General features: G+C 40.1%; 1 protein-coding gene and 1 long non-coding RNA gene across 4 annotated transcripts in view; one reads left to right on the plus strand and one right to left on the minus strand.

Annotated features, from left to right (window-relative positions):
* The window catches only part of LOC124621916 (N-acetylglucosamine-6-phosphate deacetylase), a 111210-nt gene extending 90754 nt beyond the window's left edge, over window positions 1–20456 (minus strand). Inside the window, exons 1-2 of one of the 2 annotated variants that reach the window (XM_047147421.1) lie at window positions 19909–20456; window positions 19641–19780 (exon numbers count right to left, since the gene is read on the minus strand). In XM_047147421.1, coding sequence (XP_047003377.1) covers window positions 19641–19780; window positions 19909–20110 — 342 coding nt within the window. In that variant the 5' untranslated portion in view covers window positions 20111–20456. The remainder of the gene's footprint in view (window positions 1–19640; window positions 19781–19908) is intronic. The other variant, XM_047147420.1, reaches the window with a different exon arrangement.
* LOC124621917 lies at window positions 13612–23518 on the plus strand. Of its 2 annotated transcripts, none has more exons than XR_006980585.1 (3): window positions 13612–13661; window positions 18452–18630; window positions 23355–23518. It is a non-coding gene; the product is annotated as an uncharacterized LOC124621917 (long non-coding RNA). The 2 variants fall into 2 exon arrangements; XR_006980586.1 differs by lacking the exon at window positions 13612–13661 and adding an exon at window positions 13663–13752.
* Window positions 23519–24732: the final 1214 nt, after the last annotated feature.

The raw sequence follows: 24732 nt of genomic DNA on the forward strand, positions 1-24732 counted from the left end.
CTCTGCAGTAAAAACCGAACATTGGTCGGGAAGCCGAAATCGACTAGGAGTGTTGCCAACAATATAGGCACTCCCAACACCAAATGATGTTTTTGAGCCATCAGTGTAAATAAATGTGGCATCCTTCATTTGTGCACAGAGCAGCAAATGCCCAACGATAATCAAGAGAAGGGGTACCATCCTTGGGAAACTGACAAAGGTCACGGAGCAGGCAGGTCCGGGGGCGGAGCCAAGGCGGTGCTGTACCCCAAGTTGTAAAGAAAGTCTTAGGAAAGTGGAAGGAAAGAGAATGTAGCAGTTGACGGAAGCGGACTCCCGGTGGTAGTAGGGAGGAAGGGCGGCCTACGTACCCTAAATCCAAGGAGGCATCGAAAAAAATGTCATGGGCCGGATTAGCAGGCATGGAAGACAGATGGCTAGCATAACGATTCAGAAGGACAGCTCGCCGATTGTGGACAGCGGAGGTTCGGCAGTCTCAGCATAAAGGCTTTCCACAGGGCTGGTGTAAAAAGCTCTAGACACTAGACGTAAATGACGGTGGTGGAAAGAGTCGAGACGCTGAAGAATAGATGGCTGAGCAGAGGAGTAAACTATGCTTCCATAGTCCAATTTTGAGCGCATTAAGGCACGATAGAGGTGGAGAAGGACCACTCGGTCCGCGCACCCAGGAGGTACCATTCAGGACACAGAGGGTGTTGAGGGATCGCTGACAGCGAGCCGGAAGATAGGAAATGTGGGAGGACCAGCACAGTTTTCTGTCAAACATAAGACCCAAGAATTTAGCGACGTCCGTGAATGGAAGATTGACAGGGCCTAGATGTAAGGAAGGTGTATGATGCCAAAAATTAACACAAACGGTATTACTGGGAGAAAAGCGGAAGCCGGTTTCGATGCTCCAAGAGTGGAGGCGATCGAGACATCCTTGAAGACGTCGTTCAAGAAGGCTGGTCCATTGAGAGCTGTAGTAGATTGCAAAATCTTCCACAGAGAGGGAGCCCGAGACATCAGGAAGGAGACAATCCATAATTGGATTTATGGCAATGGCAAACAGTACAACACTTAGCACAAAGCCCTGGGGTACCCCGTTTTCTTGGGAGAAAGTACGGGAGAAAGTAATGTTCACCCGCACTTTAAATGTGCGTTCTGCCATAAACTCATGAAGAAAAACAGGCAGCCGACCTAGAAAGCCCCAAGAGAACAGTGTGCGGAGGATGCCTGTCCTCCAACAGGTATCGTATGCTCTCTCCAGATAAAAAAATATTGCTACTGTTTGATGTTTCCTGAGAAAATTGTTCATGATATAAGTGGAGAAAGCAACAAGATGGTCAACTGCAGAACGATGCTTTTGGAAACCGCATTGGGCAGGTGTTAAAAGACTTCGGGACTCCAGCCACCAGGCTAAACGGCAGTTCACCATACGCTCCAAAACCTTATATACACTACTCGTGAGAGAAATGGAGCGATAGCTAGAGGGGAGATGTTTGTCCTTTCCAGGTTTCGGAACAGGGACGACAATAGCTTCCCGCCATCTTCTGGGAAAAGTACTGTCAGTCCAAATTCGATAATAAAGGCGAAGGAGGTAACGCAGACTATGGTATAATAATTGCAGCAAAATTTGGATGTGGATACCATCCGGTCCTGGGGTGGAAGAGCGAGAAGAAGAGAGTGCATGTTGGAGTTCCCGCATGGAGAAAACAGTATTGTAGCTTTCGCGATTTTGAGAGGAGAAAGCAAGAGGTTGCACTTCCGCTGCACGTTTCTTCAGGAGAAAAGCTGGCGGGTAATTTGAAGAGCTCGAAATCTCAGCAAAGTGTTGACTCAATGAGTTAGAAATTTCGATGGGCTCCACTAATGTACCATGCAAGACAGTGAGCCCAGAGACCAGGGAGAAACTAGGCACGCTAGATAACCGTCAAATCCGACTCCAAACTTCCGAGGAGGGAGTGAAGGTGTTAAATGAGCTAGTAAAGAAGTCCCAGCTTGCCTTCTTGCTATCGCAGATGACACGACGGCATCACGCACTCAGCTGCTTATAGCGGATACAGTTGGCCAAAGTAGGATGGTACCGGAAAACACTTCGGATTTAGCAGATCCTGATGAAGGGTGAGCCATAGAGTGAGCAGGTGAGAGTGGGGAGGTGGAACAGGCGATCTTTGTGCTGGCCGATCTGAAAACCGTGGCACTAAAGGTGAGATCACAAGTCTGCATGGCTGCCTCCTTTGTTGGCCGAGGAGAGGCAAGGACAGTGCTGTATTACCTGTATGAGGCACAGTGGGCTTTCGACTGGCGAATAACTTTCAAGCAGCAAACATCGACACCTTTTCCTTCAATCTGATTTCCTGAATGAGCCGTTTGTCTTTAAAAATAGGGCAATCTCTAGAGGAAGCAGCGTGGTCACACATACAGTTAATGCATCGAGGGGATGGAGGTGGACAAGCACTCTCATGGACATCCTTGCCACACGTAACGCCTTTGGCCAGATTGGAACATGACTGGCTGGTATGATTGAACTGCTGACACCGATAACAACGTGTAGGGTTTGGAATGTAAGGGCGAATGGAAATTATCTCGTAGCCCGCTTTTATGTTCGATGGAAGTTGAACTCTGTCAAAAGTCAAGAAGACAGTACAGGTTGGAGCGATGCTCTTGTCAACCTTTTTCATGACTCGATGAACAGCCTTTATGCCCTGGTCAGACAGGTAGTTTTGAATGTCCTCGTCAGACAATCCGTTGAGGGAGCATGTATAAACAACCCCACATGACGAATTTAAAGTGTGGTGCACTTCCACCTGGACAGGGAAGGTGTGTAGCAATGAAGTACGCAGCAATTTTTGTGCCTGGAGGGCACTGACTGTTTCTAACAACAAGGTGCCATTTCGTAATCGGGAACAAGACTTTACAGGACCTGAAATTGCGTCGACACCTTTCTGAATAATGAAAGGGCTGGCTGTGGAGAAGTCTTGACTTTCGCCTGACCAAGAAACAACAGGGAACTGTGGCAACGATGGAAGAATTGTCCGTGGCTGAGACTCATTTAATTTTCGCTTGTGAGCAGACATAATAGATGATGAGGAAACCATTTTGGAAATATCCCCCATGATTACCGGCGTCTCCGATGGCGCGCTCCTCCCTTGTGGGGGCCCTCTCTGAGGGCACTCTCGCCTTAGGTGATTGTTCACACCTCAGGTCGCACCTCCCCAGAAATGGACGGAGGGACCAATCGGCACTTCCAGAAGGTATCAGCTCGGGTAATCACCCCTCCCTGGGCCTGGCCATTACCAGGGGGTACGTACGTGTCCTACCTGTCTAACTGGGGCAGGGAATTATGCGTTACTCCGTCACCGGCCACGTGTGGGAATGCGTGGGTCGGCCTTCAGACACGCACAGGGAGGAAAAAAGAGAAAGGGAGGAACGAAGAAAAGGAAAGGAAAGGAAAGGAAAGGAAAGGAAAGGAAAGGAAAGAAGGGAGGTCTCAAACGCCGGCGGAGAAAATGGTAAAGAGAAGAGGTAAAGAAAAGAGAAGGACAAAGGAAGGACGAAGACTTGCCAGCAGAGAAAGCGAAGAAGAGAGACTGTTTTACAGTTTTGAGCGTCCGTCTCCGGACATAGGCAGTAAACATACTCCCAGAGGGAGGAGAAAGGGAGGGGAAGAGGAGGAGGTGATGGGGGGGGGGGGGGGGGGGGGGAGATAGGGGATGGGGAAGGATGTGGAAAAGGAAGGTATGCAGCCCAGAAAGGAAGGAGGGGCACAATAGCTCGGGGTCCCGTGCTTGCTACACATGTATCCACAGAAGTGTTGTGGACCCCCTGGAGGGAAAATCAGAGACTGCAGACTGTGTCAAATTCCTTGGTGTATTTGTCAGTGAATAGCCTTGTATATATTATGAATATCTTGTATAGTATTACTGATTTAGCTTTAAGAAAAGCTGCATATAATGCATATTTTGTTTCAGTCATTAGGTACAGTATAATTTTCTAGGGGTCTGAAAAAACAAATTTACTTAGAGCTTTTAGACTACAAAAAAAGAATCATCCGAGCAATGGTGGGAGCAAAACAAAAGCATCATTGTAAATCTTTATTTGTAAAACTAGTTCTAATAAGCATTCCAAGCATATATATCTATGAAACTCCCACTTTCACAAAAAAAAAAAAAAAAAAAAAAAAAAAAAAAAAAAAAAAAAAAAAAAAAACCCTCACAACTTTATGAGGGCAACTGCTTCTTGCATCAATACGATACTAGATACAGAACGAGCTAAATGTTACCTACCCACCAATTAAAATCATATGAATAAACCCCATACTATATGGGCATGAAATTTGTAAATAAAAGGAAAGGTATAGATGACCCAAATGTAAAAGGTACCAAAAGAGACCTGGAAAAATATCTGAAAGATAAATGTTACTACTATAGCGTAGAAGATTTCTTGAATGGCAAAAATGCATTAAAATTGTAATTAAAATACCTCTTTGAAGATGTTGCACCATATGTATTATTAGTTCATTGTCTATTTTTAGTATTATTATACATAGTGTAAAACTGACAAGTCTCCTATGTCACAATCTTTGATTGTATAGGGCACGTTATGTGATGATAAAAATGGAAATGGAAACGAAAATGAAAAAGAAAATTGTATGAGGCAGCAAGAATTAGTGAAGATGCAGAAGTAATTTTACACTATAAAAATTATTGTAACATACCGCAAAAATCTGTCAGACAATCAAAGAATATGTACATCAGAGATGAAATCAACAACTTGGGCAATAAAATCAAATCAGTGTGGAATGTTGTTAGAAGATAGACAGGAAAAGTAGCCACTGGGGTAGGTATAATTACTATTAAAGAGAATGAGACCATCTTAACCAACAGTATACATGTAGCTAATGTATTTAAGAACCATTTCTTAAGTGTAGGTGAAAAAATTCGTGAGAATAATCAAAAGAAAAAGCCAAGAACCAACAACCTCTAGTGAAATAAGGAAAAATCATCAAATCTTTGAAAAATAAATGTTCTGTTAGAGTAGACGACATCTCTAACAAGATATTAAAACAATGTGGAGCAGTTACAACTGATGTGCTGGGTCAAATCTGTAATGCACCACTAACTCAAGGTATGTTCCCAGACAGGTTAAAATATGCCATTGTCAAGCCTCTCTCCAAAAAGGGTAAGCCACAGGTGTCAATAATTACCACCCAGTATACATCTTTACAGCATTTTCAAAAATCATAGAGAAAGCAATGTACTCAAGAGTGGTTAGCCATCTCAACAGTAATGGGATACTTAGTAAATCACAGTTTGGATTTCAAAAATACTGTTCCACTGGGACAACAATGTATAATTTCACTGCCCACGTAATCAAGTATTTAAATAGTAAAAGGTCACCAATAGGAATTTTCTGCAACTTATTCAAAGAATTTGATTGTGTGAACCATGACATTATGTTACAGAAATTACAATTCTATGGTATAAACGGAACAGCATATGAGTGGTTTAAGTCAGACTTATAGAACAGGAAGCAAAAGTTTCTGTCTATGGTTTAAATGATTCATCTAACTGGGGTGAATTACATTAAGTGTTCCACAGGGTTCGATCATGGGTCCCCTTTTGTTCTTGATATATGTGAATGACCTCCCTTTTTATCTGAAACAAGAAGCTAAACTGACATTGTTTGCTGATGATACAAGCATCATTGTTAATACAGTAAAAGAAACTCCGATAAAAATAATACAAAAAATGTCTTTGGAAAAGTTATCAATTGGTTTTCTGCAAATGGGCTTGCTCTGAACTTTGAAAAAACACAGTACATCCAATTTCTACTGCAAGTAGTACGGTTCCTTCAATAAATACAACACATCAACAGAAGTCAGTAGCCAGGGTAGAGCATATTATATTTTTGGATGTACATATAGATGAGAATCTTGATTGGAAACTTCATATTTTGGACCTCCTAAAGCAACTAGGTTCAGCAACTTTTGCAAACAGAATGACTGCTAATTTTGAGGATATAGAAATTAGCATGCTAACATACTTTGCATACTTTCACTCTCTCATGCCATAGGGACTAGTAACTCAACACTTGGCAAAAAGTGTTCAATGCTCTAAAGAAAGTGCTTAGAATAATGTGTAGGGCTCACAGTCACACAACTTGTAGACATCTCTTTAAAAGGTTAGTAATTCTTACAACAGCCTCACAGTACATTTACTCAGTAATGAAATTTGCTCTCAACAACATGGACCAATTTTAAAACAACAGTGACATTCACAATTATAATACCAGAAGAAAGAAAAACTTACACTATCCTCTACTTAACCAATCATTGGCACAGAAAGGGGTAAAATATGCTGCTATAAAACTTTTCGTAAATTACCAGATGAAATAAAATGTCTGGCAGTTTTAAAGATAAACTGAAATCATATCTCCTTGACAACTCCATCTATACCATAGATGAATTCTTGAATAGGAGTAAATAATTCTACAGGTACAACATACACATTTTGTTCCATTTAAGGGAATGGGGAAGGTAACAAAAATTTTAAGCCTTTAATAATTAAAAAAAGGTCCTTGATTCATTTGTGCATTTCTTATCCACTTGACATGTTTCACATCAAAACTGTTACCGTGAGATTGATAAGTGGAATATGTAACAAACTAATGTTTGAGAAATAATTTAAGAATGAACCGAATTTCTCCTCCCTGGATATGTGGTCAAAGATTTTTATAGCTGAATACCTCATTCCTTTCTGTCTGAAACTAAAGCGACCAATTTTGTAGTGTAATTCATTTCCCTTTTCAGTATAATAATTATAAATATTACTGTTGTTTTTCAATTGTGATTGACTGTTAACAGCAAATTTCTTTGGGGAACACATGTATGGTGAGGCTATTGACAGTATGCCCAACTGTTTAAAGATCTGTCCATAAAAGGTTCCAGAGTGGACTATATAATAAGAATATTTGTAAAAGTATTGGCTCCTAAGAGACGTTTGCCAATATCTTGCTTTATGTCAGATGGGAAGGTTTCACAACAGTACGTAACTCCACGCTGCAACACAAAGCTAGTATTTACAAACAATGGAAAGTCTAAGTTGGAATATCAAGCAAGCACATCTCACATGCAGATTACCGCTACCTCTTGGAGTGGCCACAGATATCGGTCATGTGTATGTGAGCTGTGCTTGTTCATGAGCGAGCGAGCGAGAGAGAGAGAGAGAGAGAGAGAGAGAGAGAGAGAGAGAGAGAGAGAGAGAGAGAGAGCATGTGTGTGAGCATGCATGTCTCATACGCTTCTTTCTGAAGAGGGCTTTGGCCAAAAGCTTCATTTGTAACAGTCTTTTTGTTGTGTCTGCCTTCAACTCAGTGTTTCGTATTTATAGTGAGTTGCAATATATCCATTTCATACTGGATAATCCAGGATGGAATAATGAAAATACTATGAAAAGGATAGTTGCTATTCACCATACAGAAGAGATGTTGTATTGTTAAAGCTAGCATTTTATTTCCTTTCTTCAAAGTGGGTACCACAGCAATAAATTCACTAAAAGATAGCACTTTTCACTTTTGTTGTATTTATTTTATTGGTTCACAACTAGTTTCTGCTTTTTAGGTCATACTCAAGTGATTTTCAGTATAAAAGAGAATACACTACATTACCTCCAGTAGAAAAATGTGGCATACATATTGAAACTGGAATACTCTCTTTCAAATTCTGAAGGTGGTAGGGGTAAAATACAGGGAGTGAAAGGCTATTTACAATTTGTACAGAAACCAGATGGCAGTTATAAGGCTCGGGGGCATGAAAGGGAAGCAGTGGTTGGGAAGGGAGTGAAACAGGGTTGTAGCCTCTTCCCGATGTTATTCAATCTGTATATTCAGCAAGCAGTAAAGGAAGCAAAAGAAAAATTCGGAGTAGGTATTAAAATTCATGGAGAAGCAGTAAAAACTTTGAGGTTCGCCGATGACATTGTAATTCTGTCAGAGACAGCAAAGGACTTGGACGAGCAGTTGAACGGAATGGACAGTGTCTTGAAAGGAGGATATAAGATGAACATCAACAAAAGCAAAACGAGGATAATGGAATGTAGTCAAATTAAATCCGGTGATGCTGAGGGAATTAGATTAGGAAATGAGGCACTTAAAGTAGTAAAGGAGTTTTGCTATTTAGGGAGTAAAATAACTGATGATGGTCGAAGTAGAGAGGATATAAAGTGTAGACTGGCAATGGCAAGGAAATCGTTTCTGAAGAAGAGAAATTTGTTAACGTCGAGTATAGACTTAAGTGTCAGAAAGTCGTTTCTGAAAGTATTTGTATGGAGTGTAGCCATGTATGGAAGTGAAACATGGACGATAAATAGTTTGGACAAGAAGAGAATAGAAGCTTTCGAAATGTGGTGCTACAGAAGAATGCTGAAGATTAGATGGGTAGATCACATAACTAATGAGGAGGTGTTGAATAGGATTGGGGAGAAGAGAAGTTTGTGGCACAACTTGACTAGAAGAAGGGATCGGTTGGTAGGACATGTTTTGAGGCATCAAGGGATCACAAATTTAGCATTGGAGGGCAGCGTGGAGGGTAAAAATCGTAGAGGGAGACCAAGAGATCAATACACTAAGCAGATTCAGAAGGATGTAGGTTGCAGTAGGTACTGGGAGATGAAGAAGCTTGCACAGGATAGAGTAGCATGGAGAGCTGCATCAAACCAGTCTCAGGACTGAAGACCACAACAACAACATATTGAAACTAAAGTGTGTGTAAATTTGTGTGTTCTATCTGTTTTGGTTCACACATACTGTCTTGTAGGTTTGTAGCTTGACATTTAAAAAGGTATCGTGTAGTATTTTCCATATTATTTTATTTCTTACTGTTGTAATTACGTATAAGTCAACATGACCAGTAGACCCCAGTAGATGGAAGACACTTTATTCCAACAAAGCATTAATAACTTGAATATAGCATTTAAGTAACATTCAGCTGGAATGAATTACATACACATAACTGCAGCCAAACATGATCAGTTAACACTGAATAGACTGGGGCCCATGGCAGGCTCTGATGATGATGATCTCTCTCTCTCTCTCTCTCTCTCTCTCTCTCTCTCTCTCTCTCTCTCCCCCCCCCCCCCCCCTCCCCACGCACGCACGCGCACACACACACACACACATACACACACACAAGTTTGAGGTACCCACAGCTGCATTCCTCTTCTCTTAGGGAGATCACAGACTCTTGAGACATCCCTGCTGTCCTCCTCGTCTACTGGGCTCTGGCTAAGGTGACATGCTGCAATGGAAGCGTACGGTCTGAAGTGCTCCTGGCATGGTTACATTCTGTGCCCACCATCCCAAGTCAAAGACAGCGACACTGGCGATGCCAGAGCTGTTTCCATGTCAACCTCGTACATTGGCTCTGGTGATTGAGCTCATAGTGCTGTTGATACTGGTATCAGTGATTGCTCAGGATTGGGTGATTGAATCCCTGATAATGGTGTTTGAAGCAACAGAGAAACTGTTGGTTTGGCCACCAAGGACGGAAGCCATTGCCCATGCGGGAGTGGAACACCAGCAGCGGCGGGTGATGGGATGTCTGATGTAGAAGAGCTCAGACACAATGGTGTGACATCAGGGGACGCTCAGCTGTCCACACAAATGTGAAGCTTTTAATAGCGCCTCGAGTAGAGGCTGTCCTCCGTGCAGATGTCACAGAGATGCCAACCCAGGACCTGGAAATGACAGTTGGAATCAATTTATGGTGACATCCGAAACCGCATGCCCAGACAGCCACACCCAGCCACAAGAGGTGTGGCAGCTGCACAGGTTCATGTCCACCTAGAAGATGCACAGCAGTGTCGTCAGCTGGCACCTGTGGAGTAGCTCCACTGAGCTCTTCTCGCCGAACAGTGTGAAACGGTATGAGGAGAGAACCAATCTAAGGCAACGTCAGATGGATGGTTGGCAACATACTTTTTCATCTGAGTTTTGAACGTTCTGCCTCACCATTAGATTGTGGATGGAAGGATAGGGCAAAGATGTGACAGATACCACGGGAAACGCAAAATGCCGCCAACTCGTGTGACGAAAATTGTGAATCATCATCATACACTAATGTCACGGGCAAGCCTTCAAGTGAAAAAATAGGGCAAGGCTATGACGGTGGCAGTTGTGGATGTGGAAACACAATGAGCAACATACAGGAAATGACCAACTGCCAATAAGCACTGAGAAAGGGGCCAGCAAAATCCGCACGTGTACGGTCCCACGAATGCAACGGCATCGGCCAAGGAGATGACTCCCAGGGAGTTGCTCGGTACATCACACATAGTGCAGCCAGGAGGGTAATGTTTGTCACTGTCCAAGCCAGGCCCAAACATTTGTTGATGGGCCAGCACTTTTGTGTGTGATACATCCCAATGATCTGCATGTAATACACAAGAAACCTCCCAATGAAGCACTGAAGGGATCATGACCCAAGGGGCTGTATTATCCATCTCTAAAAGTAGAACACCATCCACTTCACTTCAGAGAACTGATGTCGAAAGATGTAATAATTATGGAGGCAATCAGATGCACAAGGTGGTGGTGAATCTGGCAAACCACATTGCACCATCAATCATCTGCCGTGCGGCGACATCAGTATGGATACAAAGCAATTCCTCCTGATCAAATCCTGTGTCCATACTGGCCGACAGGCCGTTCAAAGCATTAGCATGTGCATTTCGATTCGAAGGGTGGAAATAAACCTCGTAGTTGTAATTTGAAAGGAAAAAGAGCCCAAGGGGTTGAATGCAATATGCCGCTTTATCTGGCAATCATGCAGAAGGACTGAATAAGGAAACTAATAGTTTGTGATCGGTGACCAGGTGCAATTTAGTACCATAGAGAAAAACATGGAATTTCTTCACAGCATACACAATGGCCAAGGCTTCCTTTTCCATCCGAGAGTACCTGTTTCAAGCAGGAGTCAGCGTTTTTGAGGCATAAACAATAGCAGCAATCTGGATATCTATGAGCCAGTACCAGCCCCAACCCATACTGTGAAGCATCTGCCGCAAGGACCAAGTGGAAGCCTGGTTGGTACATCAACAGGTAGGGTGCAGACTGCAACATGGTCTTAAGGTTTCACAAGCTGCCAACCAGTGAAACTGAGTCCTCTTGTGCAGCAATGCATGTAATGTCTGTGTGACTGTCACTGCCCCAGGCAAAAATTTATGGTAGTAGGCAACTTTGCCTACAAAAACGTGTTGATGCAGGGGTTTGAGACCCTTGCGAGAAACTTCAAACCCGAGATAAATAACGGAAGGTTGAAAAAAATTGACATTTTTTTAAATTACACTTCAACCCAGTTGCTTGGAGGACATAAAAAAAAAAAAAAAGAGTATGGAGATTTTGTAAACGTTCCTCAGTGGAGGCTCCAGAAACTACAAAGTCATCCAGATAGCACGCACAACGTGGCATAGATGTTATAAGTTGAATCAAAATGTTGAAAAATAGCAGGAGCACTTGCGACTCCAAAAGGCAACCGCGATTATTGGTACAGTCCAAAAGGGGTATTGACAACAGACATACGTTATGACTCTGTAGCTACAGGAAGTTGAAAATAGGCATCTAACAAGTCGATTTTTGAGAACTATTGACCACGACTTGTTCTGCGAGTGCCACTCGAAACGGATGGGACTGGAAAAAAAGGAGGCCGAGCAGAAGGTTCTGTGGTAATAAGCGCTTGAAAATTGTTGGCACTCCCCAAATTCAGGAGCGAACAAAGACGAAAAGTCAGTACGTAATGCACCTAATTGTGTATATGGCAGTTGTTCAGACACTAAATTCATCTGAAATGGTAAAACCAAAATCGAAAAAGATTCTCCATATGTGCGTGACCCACAACAAGAAATGAAAGTGACCAGACTACTGACTTGTAGGTTACCGGGGCAGAGAACTGGCTGAGAATATGAATACTCTTTTTATTGTAATTTATTAACTTTCGTGAAACAGGAAGAAGCGAGGGGAGCCCAAGCTCATACAAGTTTGTGAGAAGGTTACCACAGCTCCTGTATCCAATTGCATGTGCACAACTTTACGAAAAACTGCAAGATAATGGAAAGCTTGTTTGGTGCAACAGAAATAGCTCATATGTTTTCCATGTCCGCATCAGGCTCGTTGTGCTGAATTCTTGCATTACAGACAGAAGCAATATGACCTTTTTGTTGCAATTATGACTGGCAGCCCAGCCTCTTGGGCAGGCTGGGGTGTTATGGTTAATGAAACGGCAGGATAGGAGCATGGAACACGACCGCTGCTGTTTACTGACCTGTTTACTTTGTTGGTGCAACTGCTGCTGGGAGCAAGGCCAGCCACCTTTTCACCATGATCATATGCAGACCCCTGAGAACTATCTGAAGCTTGGTGCGGAGGAGAGGGTTGGATTGTTGATACTTCACACCACAACTTAATTTGGTTACCCATAGCTCGCAAAACCTCAAATGACTGTGCAATAGCTAAAACTTTGGAGAGGGATGGCTTTTCACACTGGAGATCCTGCTCTCGCACCTTATGATCTGGAGATAAACAAACGATAGCACCTCTCACCATCTGATCAGCATATGGCTCTTTATGTACATCAGACACAAAATGACAATGACAACACATGGAGTTCAGCCACTCTTGCTCAATAGGATTGATGTGGTTGCTTCCTCCGGTGGTAAAACTCAACCCGGAATCCAGTAACATGGGTATGCTTACAGTAATATTTTGAAAGAATTCCACTCATTTGGTGAAATGTTGAAGAAGATGGATCCTGGAAAGGGGTGAGCCGACATAGGACTTGATACATTCTTGGTAATATCCAAGAAAGGAACACTGCATGACACAAAATAGCATCAGTAATCCCAAAAGCTTGAAAGTGTTGTCACAGACATTTCTTGTATGCATCCTGTTCCTCAATGGACTCACTGTACATATAAAAGGGAGGCAGATAAACCATGGGGGCCACAGAGGACAAAACAGCAGGTGACACAGATGGAGGAGCGTGCCAACTAGACAAAACAGAAGCCAAGGATTGCAGTATCTGAATTTGGCTGTCCAATGCCTGTGAGTGATGATGCAATGCCATGATGAATGATTCTTGCTGTATGAGCAACTGCCATAAAATGTCCTCCATAACACCATCAGCCATTATGAGAATAACTGCCATAAAATGTCCTCCATAACACCATCAGCCATTATGAGAATAAACAGAGGACAAAGCAGAGTAGACATTTGCGTGAGAACAGCACCGCACTCATTGCCAGTCGTGTTCTAATTAGGTAAAAGTACAGTGTGACCAATAGGCTGAACACAACTTTATTCCACAAAAGCATTAACAACTTTAACACAGTTTTTAAATAACATTCAGCATGAACCAATACATACAAAAGAGCTGTAGCAATACACGTAGAGAACTGCGGCCAAGCATAGCTCAGCTAGCCTAGTATTTGAAACTAATATGCCATGCTTAGTTTTATTCTTTGGTCAATGTAATACCTTTGTAAATGTCAAGCTGTCAAACCAAAAATAAAGCTTATGTGAACCACACCAGAGTACAAAGTCTGCTTGATGTCAAGGTCATTAGAGATGGAGCACAGGCTCAGATAAAGCAATGAACTAGGAGGAATTCAGCCACGTCCTTTTCAGAGGTATAATACCAGCATTCACCTTAACCCTCGGATGTGTGGTGTTGAAAACACACGAATGCATATGCAGTGCCTGCAAGGAACAGTTCTTACTGTAAATTGTTCTCTTTTCATATACTCATTTTGTGGAGTTGAATTTATTTGTTTCAAATTTATTTAGATACTGAAATGTTACTAAATTATGCTAAAAGAATATGGTGGGACTAAGTAATATTTTATTAATTTTTTTTTTACAGAGCTCCAAGAGTTTATTTTTATCAGTTACAATCATTTACATGCAACATAAGCAAATATTGTATTAATACATTTATAAGTTGCAATTCTACATGTTGTAAGAGTTATTAAGTTCAATTCCTTGAATTAAAACATCCTTATTGTTCTCCATAATAGGAATTATAAGTTATATTTTAAAAATGATTATTATACATTTTTCATAGTCTTACAATTTTCTTAATTTACAACATTTGACGAAGAATGCCACTATGTTTTTCACAGGTGTTGTTTTTATATTTCATACACATCATGGAACTTTTCCTGTGTTTGTTGCATGGACAATATTTGCACCTTTTTATCTTTTCTGATAAGCTAATTGTTCAGCAATGAGACATCATTTTGCACACCATGTCTGCACTTGGGATCAAATGTTTTCTTTGAGACATTAGAGATCTTTATTTGAAGTTCCATTAGTGGTCTTATTTTTCCTCTTAAATCTCTTAGAAACAAATGCTTTCTATTGGTTCTTCCATTACAGTATATCAGATGTTGGACAGAAAATAAAATTTTACTGCTCAATGCTGTGATGTCTATCATACTAATCCATAATGCAAATGGCTATTTCCTTGTTTGTCTCTTGCCAGTGTAATACTAGTCTGATGTCTGTTTTGTGGCATTACATGATATATGGATGCATTAACACATGAATGTTGTCTACCCTGAACAGTATATTGTGGGTGCTTTTTGTATATTCTACATATTTTACAGTATAGATGGTTTTCTACATTTAAACACTCATTTTATGCATATGACATAACTGTGTTCCCCAACTGTTTGCACCTTAGCATTTTATAACCTTGACATGATGTATAGACTTATTTATATCATCATTTTGATAGGTTTACCCATATTGACACTTAGATTTTGGTTATGCTGTCCTTTTGCAGACTACTCGCACACAGATGCATATTTCTTTCGTTAACTTATTTTTGATGTTGTTGTTGTTTTCTTCATACATCTACCATTTCCTACATTTATTTTTGCAGATTAGTAGGTTGCTTCAGGATTTTGCAGTTCACTGTCTCATTTAACTGGCCAGTTTTAATGATGGGATATTTTATTAATGATTTGATTAATAGATAGTACATCTGTACAATGTATTGAGTGGAAATTCGTTATGGCATACGTTATATAATTCAGTTTTAGGTATGTGACAATGGATGTTGGTTTTTATCAAATGATTACTGGTTTGATGCAGCTCTCCATGCTACTCTATCCTGTGCAAGCTTCTTCATCTCCCAGTACCTATATCCTTCTGAATCTGCTTAGTGTATTCATCTCTTGGTCTCCCTCTACAATTTTTACCCTCCAATACTAAATTGGTGATCCCCCCGATGTCTCGGAACATGTCCTACCAACCGATCCCTTCTTCTAGTCAAGTTGTGCCACAAACATCTCTTCTCCCCAATCCTATTCAACACCTCCTCATTAGTTATGTGATCTACCCAACTAATCTTCAGCATTCTTCTGTAGCACCACATTTCAAAAGCTTCTATTCTCTTCTTGTCTAAACTATTTATCGTCCACGTTTCACTTCCATACATGGCTACACTCCATACAAATACTTTCAGAAGCGACTTCCTGACATTTAAATCTATACTCTAAGTTAACAAATTTTTCTTCTTCAGAAACGCTTTCCTTACCATTGCCAGTATACATTTTATATCCTCTCAACTTCGACCATCATTAGTTATTTTGCTCCCCAAATAGCAAAACTCCTTTACTACTTTAAATGTCTCATTTCCTAATCTAATTCCTTCAGCATCAGCCGACTTAATTCGACTACATTCCATTATCCTCGTTTTGCTTTTGTTGATGTTTATCTTATACCCTCCTTTCAAGACACTGTCCATTCCGTTCAACTGCTCTTCCAAGTCCTTTGCTGTCTCTGACAGAATTACAATGTCATCGGCGAACCTCAAAGTTTTTATTTCTTCTCCATGGATTTTAATACCTACTCCGAACTTTTCTTTTGTTTCCTTTATTGCTTGCTCAATATACAGATTGAATAACATCAGGGATAGGCTACAACCCTGTCTCACTCCCTTCCCAGCCACTGCTTCCCTTTCATACCCCTCGACTCTTATAACTGCCATCTGCTTTCTGTACAAATTGTGAATAGCCTTTCGCTCCCTGTATTTTACTCCTGCCACCTTCAGAATTTGAAAGAGAGTATTCCAATCAACATTGTCAAAAGCTTTCTCTAAGTCTACAAATGCTAGAAACATAGGTTTGCCTTTCCTTAATCTTTCTTCTAAGACAAGTCGTAGGGTCAGTATTGCCTCACGTGTTCCACCATTTCTACGGAATCCAAACTGATCTTCCCCGAGGTCGGCTTCTATAAGTTTTTCCATTCATCTGTAAAGAATTCACATTAGTATTTTGCAGCTGTGACTTATTAAACTGATAGTTCGGTAATTTTCACATCTGTCAACAACTGCTTTCTTTGGGATTGGAATTATTATATTCTTCTTGAAGTCTGAGGGAATTTCGCCTGTCTCATACATCTTGCTCACCAGGTAGTAGAGTTTTGTCAGCACTGGCTCTCCCAAGGCTGTCAGTAGTTCTAATGGAATGTTGTCTACTCTGGGGGCCTTGTTTCGTCTCAGGTCTTTCAGTGCTCTGTCAAACTCTTCACGCAACATCATATCTCCCATTTCATCTTCATCTACATCCTCTTCCATTTCCATAATATTGTCCTCAAGTATATCGCCCTTGTATAAACCCTCTATATACTCCTTCCACCTTTCTGCTTTCCCTTCTTTGCTAAGAACTGGGTTTCCATCTGAGCTCTTGATATTCATGCAAGTGTTTCTCCTTTCTCCAAAGGTCTCTTTAATTTTCCTGTAGGCTGTATCTATCTTACCCCTAGTGAGACAAGCCTCTACATCCTTACATTTGTCCTCTAGCCATCCCTGCTTAGCCATTTTGCACTTCCTGTCGATCTCATTTTTGAGACGTTTGTATTCCTTTTTGCCTGCTTCACTTACTGACTTTTTATTTTTTTCTCCTTTCATCAATTAAATTCAATACTTCTCCGTTACCCAAGGGTTTCTGTTAGCCCTCGTCTTTTTACCTATTTGATCCTCTGCTGCCTTCACTATTTGATCCCTCAGAGCTACCCACTCTTCTTCTACTGTATTTCTTTCCCCCATTCCTGTCAATTGTTCCCTTATGCTCTCCCTGAAACTCTGTACAACCTCTGGTTCTTTCAGTTTATCCAGGTCCCATCTCCTTAAATTCCCACCTTTTTGCAGTTTCTTCAGTTTTAATCTACAGTTCATAACTAATAGATTGTGGTCAGAGTCCACATCTGCCCCTGGAAATGTCTTACAATTTAAAACCTGGTTCCTAAATCTCTGTCTTACCATTATATAATTTATCTGATACCTTTTATTATCTCCAGGGTTCTTCCATGTACACAACCTCCTTTCATGATTCTTAAACCAAGTGTTAGCTATGATTAAGTTATGCTCTGCGCAAAATTCTACCAGACGGCTTCCTCTTTCATTTCTTAGCCCCAATCCGTATTCACCTACTATGTTTCCGTCTCTCCCTTTTCTTACTGTCGAATTCCAGTCACCCGTGACTATTAAATTTTCGTCTCCCTTGACTACCTGAATAATTTCTTTTATCTCATCATACATTTCTTCAATTTCTTCGTCATCTGCAGAGCTAGTTGGCATATAAACTTGTACTACTGTAGTAGATGTGGGCTTCGTATCTATCTTGGCCACAATAATGCGTTCACTATGCTGTTTGTAGTAGCTTACCCGCATTCCTATTTTCCTATTCATTATTAAACCTACTCCTGCATTACCCCTATTTGATTTTGTGTTTATAACCCTGTAGTCACCTGACCAGAAGTCTTGTTCCTCCTGCCACCGAACTTCACTCATTCCCACCATATCTAACTTTAACCTATCCATTTCCCTTTTTAAATTTTATAACCTACCTGCCCGATTAAGGGATCTGACATTCCACGCTCCGATCCGTAGAACGCCAGTTTTCTTTCTCCTGATAACAACGTTCTCTTGAGTAGTCCCCACCCGGAGATCCGAATGGGGGACTATTTTACCTCCGGAATATTTTACCCAAGAGGACGCCATCATCATTTAATCATACAGTAAAGCTGCATGCCCTTGCGAAAAATTACGGCTGTAGTTTCCCCTTGCTTTCAGCCGTTCGCAGTACCAGAACAGCAAGGCCATTTTGGTTAGTCTTACAAGGCCAGATCAGTCAATCATCCAGACTGTTGCCCCTGCAACGACTGAAGAGGCTGCTGCCCCTCTTCAGGAACCACACGTTTGTCTGACCTCTCAACAGATACCCCTCCGTTGTGGTTGCACCTACGGTACGGCTATCTGTATCGCTGAGGCACGCAAGCCTCCCCACCAACGTCAAGGTCCATGGTTCACTGGGGGGGGGGGGGGGCATGGTTCTTATTCTGCTTTAAATATGTATTCTTATCTGCATGGTTGGTAAGCTGATGATGCTGTCATTACTGTTTATGCACACAGGCCTGAAGACGGTGTATCGAGTCACTGTAGCTGGTTGCAATGTAACTAAATAACATCAATATGACAGCTGCAGGTGCTTCATTTTATTACATAAGTGAATGGCCAAAGTCCCACAGATCATCAGACGGATGGACACACAAAAACTGAAGCGAGGCGGGCTGATTCCTACTCCTGCCAAAGTAAGTACAGTGTCTCTCTCTTTCTTGCAGTAGGCTGCTTTACGGGAGTAACTACACTCAAGACTTAGTATAATATACTAAAATACTTGTCCGTGCTGAAGTGTATAACTGCAGTGGTATAAGAATTAAATCACTGGGAAGTACATCTATATAGTGCATGCAAGTTCTTGACATTTTGAGCAGTGCCCAATAATGAATATGTAATCATGCACTGCCATTTTTTTCATAAAAAATATGATTCTTGTCCCTCATCCTCAAAATGGGGGTATCCCCACAACTTGGGTCTGGGAGACCTGCCTTCTTCCCCAACTCTATCCCTCTTTCATCCACAAGAGAAAACTAAGAAGAGTTTTCTCTGTATCAGCAGCACAGGGAATTGACATCCTGAAAGTAAGTACCGGCCATTCTGTGTCGAGAGAGAGAGACTCACACGTGACAGGTTCAGCACTTAACAATCAAGTTCACAACTATCAGATAGAAGAGCAATGATTTTCATTGAGAACAACACAGAAATGCATCATCACAAAAGTACGACATAGCGACGTAAATTACCATATTCTTTAGTGCATTGCATGTATAAATAAGTAACATAAAAACAGCTGGTTTATTTACGAAGGCGTTGAAAATGATGTTTACATCTAACAGTATCTAAACTACTGACGAACACATTTAATTTTCAGTGACGAATTCGTCCATCTTGGTCAACAATGTGTGTGATGTGTTGACTATGTCTATCATTGTACAAAGTGATCGAAGTACAAATAAATATTGATTATTAATATGAACTACTTCAGATTTTGTCTTAAGCTACGTGGAATATTCTGTTGCGTATCCAACTGGATGATGATAATGTTACAAACCAACAAACACGCAAATTCTGATGAATGTAGTTTAGAATGCAAGAAAAAGTTGTATTGAAGACACACAATGCGATAACCCGTGTACCACTACCACGTCCCCTGCATATTTATCAAGCTTACACATAACATCAGTGGAAATGAAATGCTTACCTTGTCATATACATGAGCTGGAGATGTAACAACCGTCGGACAAAATGAAGTAACACCATGGGCCAGAATACCTTTCGCCACTACTCTAAGTCCCTCCTCAACATCTTCAAAGTCGCAAGAGAAGTCAACTCCGAAACCACCTTCAAAAATGCATTCATAAGCTGTCGTATTAAGCACATTTCGAATAGATTAATGAAACTGTACAATTATCAAGGCATTTGAGGCAGAGAATTGTTCATGAACGCTTAAGTCGTTTGAACGGCCATACCATTAATCTGTAGTTCAATGAAACCAGGCGAAATAAGGGCTCCCCTGCAGTCAATTTGAACGTCTGCACTGATCTTTTCGTCAAAAAACATTTTTTCAGGATTTACAATTTTTCCGCCTCTCACCCAGATATCTTCCCAAATTATTTCATGATTTCTCAAAATACTACAGTTTACGAACTGCAAAAGCTGTGACTGGGTCATTGCTCCCAACAAATTGAGATTCCAATAGACTACTGTGACAGCTTATCACCTTAATATTCTGTCACAGTGCTTTTTTTAAACATAGTCGATGATGACGACGTCAGCAGTTCCTTCTTCAGCGCATGACCCGAATATAATGTTGACAAGAAGTGTTTGTTTTACGATACGTCAACCCATAGCTGTTTTTTTACTGTAAATTGTGTTTGCGAGTGCTTTTGGTAGTAATGTAGTCTCAAACATCATTAAGGTGAACTGTATTCCGGCAATAATAATATTATTCACGTTTCTCAAATAATTTTTAAAATTTCTCTTACTACGTGCAACAAAACTTCGTTGCACAAACCGAAAAATGTTGCTTGGCAATCGAACTTTTTCCGACTTCAAGAAGAAAGATAATGTTACCGACCGACCTATCGATTTGACAGAGTTAATTAGTTACAACAGTATATTGTCCATGCGTTTCACAATTTTATTTCTGCCCACAATGTATTGCAAATGACAGTAAGACGAATTTTACAGTTAAAAACCGTTTCTTACATCATCCACAGAGACCGTATCACAGTTGCAGTCTTTCATAAAAGTTATACGAGAATTAACAATTGAGGCCAATTCACTCTTGCCTTCACGTCATATCATCACATTCCACGATACATTTCAAATGGTAGCGTTCACACAGGCCGTCAAACGACTGTCGCGTCACGTCGCGTCAAGCAGGGCCAACGAGATACATGGGTCCTGTGGGCATACGCCACAGCATTTGACATTACAGGCTTAACGAATTGCAGCTACCGTCTCCAGCGGAGAGCGAGTTGTTATTTGTTGCTACTTTAAGACTTTGTAGTACGTGTTCAAATAGGCTCACGCTCTCGATAACAGATAACAAAGTTACGGACTTTATTGGGTACCTTTTCGTTGACATAACGATTTTCCTTATGGCCCCAGAAATAGCGAATTTTTCACAATGTTGGGCAAAGGCAAGCAGTGTGACCTCAAAAGACCATTGCGGGGCCCGTATTTCCCGTTGGCCCCGACGTCACGCCTTCATCAGTTTTCATCGGATTAGATTAGATTCAGTTTTCGATCCGTAGAACCCAAAACGAGATGATTCTCGTGGGTGTGGAACATGCCAGAAAATAAAACATCAAAAACATGGCACATTTGAGTATAATATTGTCTTCCCTGATCATTTGTCAGGAGATCGTCAAAAGTAGTGAATACATTACAGTAAACTGGAACTGCTAATATTTACAGAATGAATAAACTGTCAGAAGGAACATCGTTACGCACTTTTAATAAATGTATCATACACAAAATACCTAATCTTTTCTGTTGTGACCAGGTGCTGTCAAAACTGAAATCAGACACTTTTACTTTATTGGTCTAACAGTCTCTGTTAAGATATTCATCTATAGAGTAGGAGGTGTTGCCTACCAAAAAGTTTTTCAAACTCTGTTTGAACTGTTTTTTATCTGAAAACAAATTTTTGATAGTTACTGGTAATTTATTGAAATTGTGTGTTCCTGAATATTGGACTCATTTTTGGACCAATGTAAGTGATTTTAAGTCTTTATGTAGAGTGTTTTTTTCCTAGTATTGATACTATATATTGAGATATTTGTTGGAAATAGAGACATATTATTTGCAATAAATTTCATTTAGAAATAAATATACTGAAAAGCAGTGGTTAAAATACCCAAGTCCCTGAACACGTTTCTACATGACAAAGTAGAAGATATTGAGACGTCAGCCCAATTATTTCGAAGAATTCGACGATCCCGAATTTATATCCAGATTTCGCTTGTCAAAGGGAGCTGAACTTTGTCTTTTCAATCTTGTACATGAGAAACTGGAGCATATGACAGACAGGTGAAGCTGTTTCTCAGTTTTCTAAAATAATACTGTTTATTTGCCGTTATATGGAGTTGATTTCAGTACTTCATGAATTCTGATATTATTTATGTAGTTTGTGTTACAATTTCTGCAGTAGTAGAAAGGACCGTTTCGTTTTATTTAGCAGACAATGCCATAACAGACTTAATCAAACCAAAAAACCGCTCCAGTTGGTGCTATTTTCATTAACAGCTTTTTCAGTTTTAGACAAAAACAACATGATTTCTCATGTTGCAAAACGTTTCGATAAAGCAGTAGTGTCCTGATTTCAATCCACATTATATCCATAGCAGAAAATATTGTTCCACACTATTTTCTGTTGGCAATGACTTTTTTTAAAAACACTACAGCAGTGTCAGAACAAATCTAGCAGTTTAGTGAAAATATTAGGATCGCAGACCCTTTTAAAACTTCAAAGCAACAACATTGTCTCCCACCCCTTCTCACTGAAGCTTGTGAACTGTGTGTGGTTACTCAAGCTAAGTTAAACACACTAATATTAACACGAAAATGAGTATGTTTTCTTTCAAAAAAAGAGACAAACTAAAATGATGCTTCCTCAGCTACAACACATAGTTGTTGTGTTTCGCAATTATTAGTATTGTTCACTTAAGCCTAATCATGTTTATTGTAAAATGATAGCTATATATGAATGTTATAAGAGCAGAACAGGAATATAGCTATTGAATTTACATAGCTGTAGAAAATGGAAGTTGTACCTGGAATGCCACGTAATAACTTTCCTTCAATATCAAGTTATTTTCAGTGTCCTCCTTTGTCAAATTGTAGCTAATTGAAGGTAACTTAAATTGAAATATATTGTGCTTATGTTAAATACCATTTCCCCAAATTTGATGGCTTATTATGGCTGTTTAATGTAATAAAAATTTTGATGGTACACTAATGTCCTGAATTAACTCAGCCACAGCTATAGCAGAAAATGTCATTCATTGTTTATCTCTCATTAGGACAATTAGTTTCGATCTTTTAGTGAACGCCTAAGATAGTAGAATTGTCCACCACATACCATTATACCCATAGACATGTAAATTATTTGTACTTACTCAAGCTACGTTTAACTCAGCAAAATTAAGAGGAAACTCAGCTATAGCTCGTAACTGTTGCGTTTCTCAGTTGATAGTATTATCAACATAACCACATCCATATTTATCATAAAATAATTATTACCTCTGTGCTATACGAACATAGCTACTTTTCCTTCAGCCAACTGGAATATTTAGTTATTGAATCTACATAATCATAACAGTGGAAAGAGTGGCTGGCGAGTTATGTTTCTAAGTTTCTCTTGAATTGTCACACAAATTGTCTCATTTCATTCTCTTCTTTCTTTCAGAAATTACTATGTTCCACCAATGAACACTCAGATATTTTGCCTCTGGTGATTTCCTTCTGGCCATTGGAGACTTCATTGGTATTGGCAAGGGGACAGCCAGCAGGGTTATTAAAGCAATGTGTATGAGACCGGAAAACAGGCATAAGAGACAGTTTTGTTAATTATTTCAGTTCTCTGGTGTAATTAAATGAAAATAAAATAAACAAATGTATATGGATTAATATATTTTTATTCTAAAATCATTTGTTTTAACTTTTATGTTCTGGTCATAATTTTGAACTTTATGCAATTTTTGTTATTTTCTTGTCATGCTACTTTTGAAGCAGCACCATCTGCTAATTCTTTCACATGTGAGAACAGGCATTTTTATTCTGAAAACAAAACTGACAGTTTTAAGCTGAGATGACTGTAGAAAAGAAGGCAGAAGACAGTGAAGGTGTCATACCTCCTGTTAGGTACTTCCTCTTGCCTTCCAGATTACGTACAGGTGCTAGAGATGATTGCACAAGCCAAAATTACGTATGAAACAGTTACTGTTCCTCTAATATTAGGATGAGATAACAGCCTTCTGTTTGGATATGTGCCATAGGTACATTTCTACCTCAGGATTATTAAGAAGAATATGTTTGTTTATTATAAATGTTATTTTATTCTTCACATATACCCTCAATATAATTAATAATCACCACATAATAGGAACAAGATTTATATATGCCCAAGAACTGCAAAAGTGGGTGCACAAATAGTGCTCTGTATTTCCAGAAATGTTCTTCTTGTAGAGTACCCACCCATTGCTGCCGTAATGAATTTTATCATTCTGAGACATAAATACAACAGCAAGTGAGGCAGTGAATAACACCTCTCAAAAATGTTAGTCAAACCAATCTCCATGATGCATGTGTTGTCACATTTTGTTGGAGACTCTGGAAGGAACAACTATTTCAAAAAGCAGAACGCATTCCTCAGTTGCTTCTATATTATGCGCCTACTTACAATTCACAATCTACCATAAAGTTAAATTTTAGGAATATTATCATGTCTAGAAATGTTGAACCTGAATCGAACCTACTGTGGCGTCCTTCTGTTGACAACTGAAGCACCCAGAGCAAAAGTCTGAAAAGTCTCAATTCTCACTTTTTTCAGAGGACGAAATTTTAAGTTTCAAGACTCACAAAATTTTTGTTTCTCAAGTTATATTCTTTGTTTTTCATTAAGGTATAACATACATTCCAGACAACCGACGCTGCTGAAATTACACACATCACACACATCTGATTAAGATTTACAGCTATTCAATGCATTTTTATCCTGAATACAGTTCGTACAAATGACAAATCCATAGCATACTACATGTAGCTATAAGATTTAAAGACTTCAC

This window comes from Schistocerca americana, chromosome 7 (genome assembly GCF_021461395.2).
Source record: "Schistocerca americana isolate TAMUIC-IGC-003095 chromosome 7, iqSchAmer2.1, whole genome shotgun sequence".
Classification (NCBI taxonomy): Eukaryota; Metazoa; Arthropoda; class Insecta; order Orthoptera; family Acrididae; genus Schistocerca; species Schistocerca americana.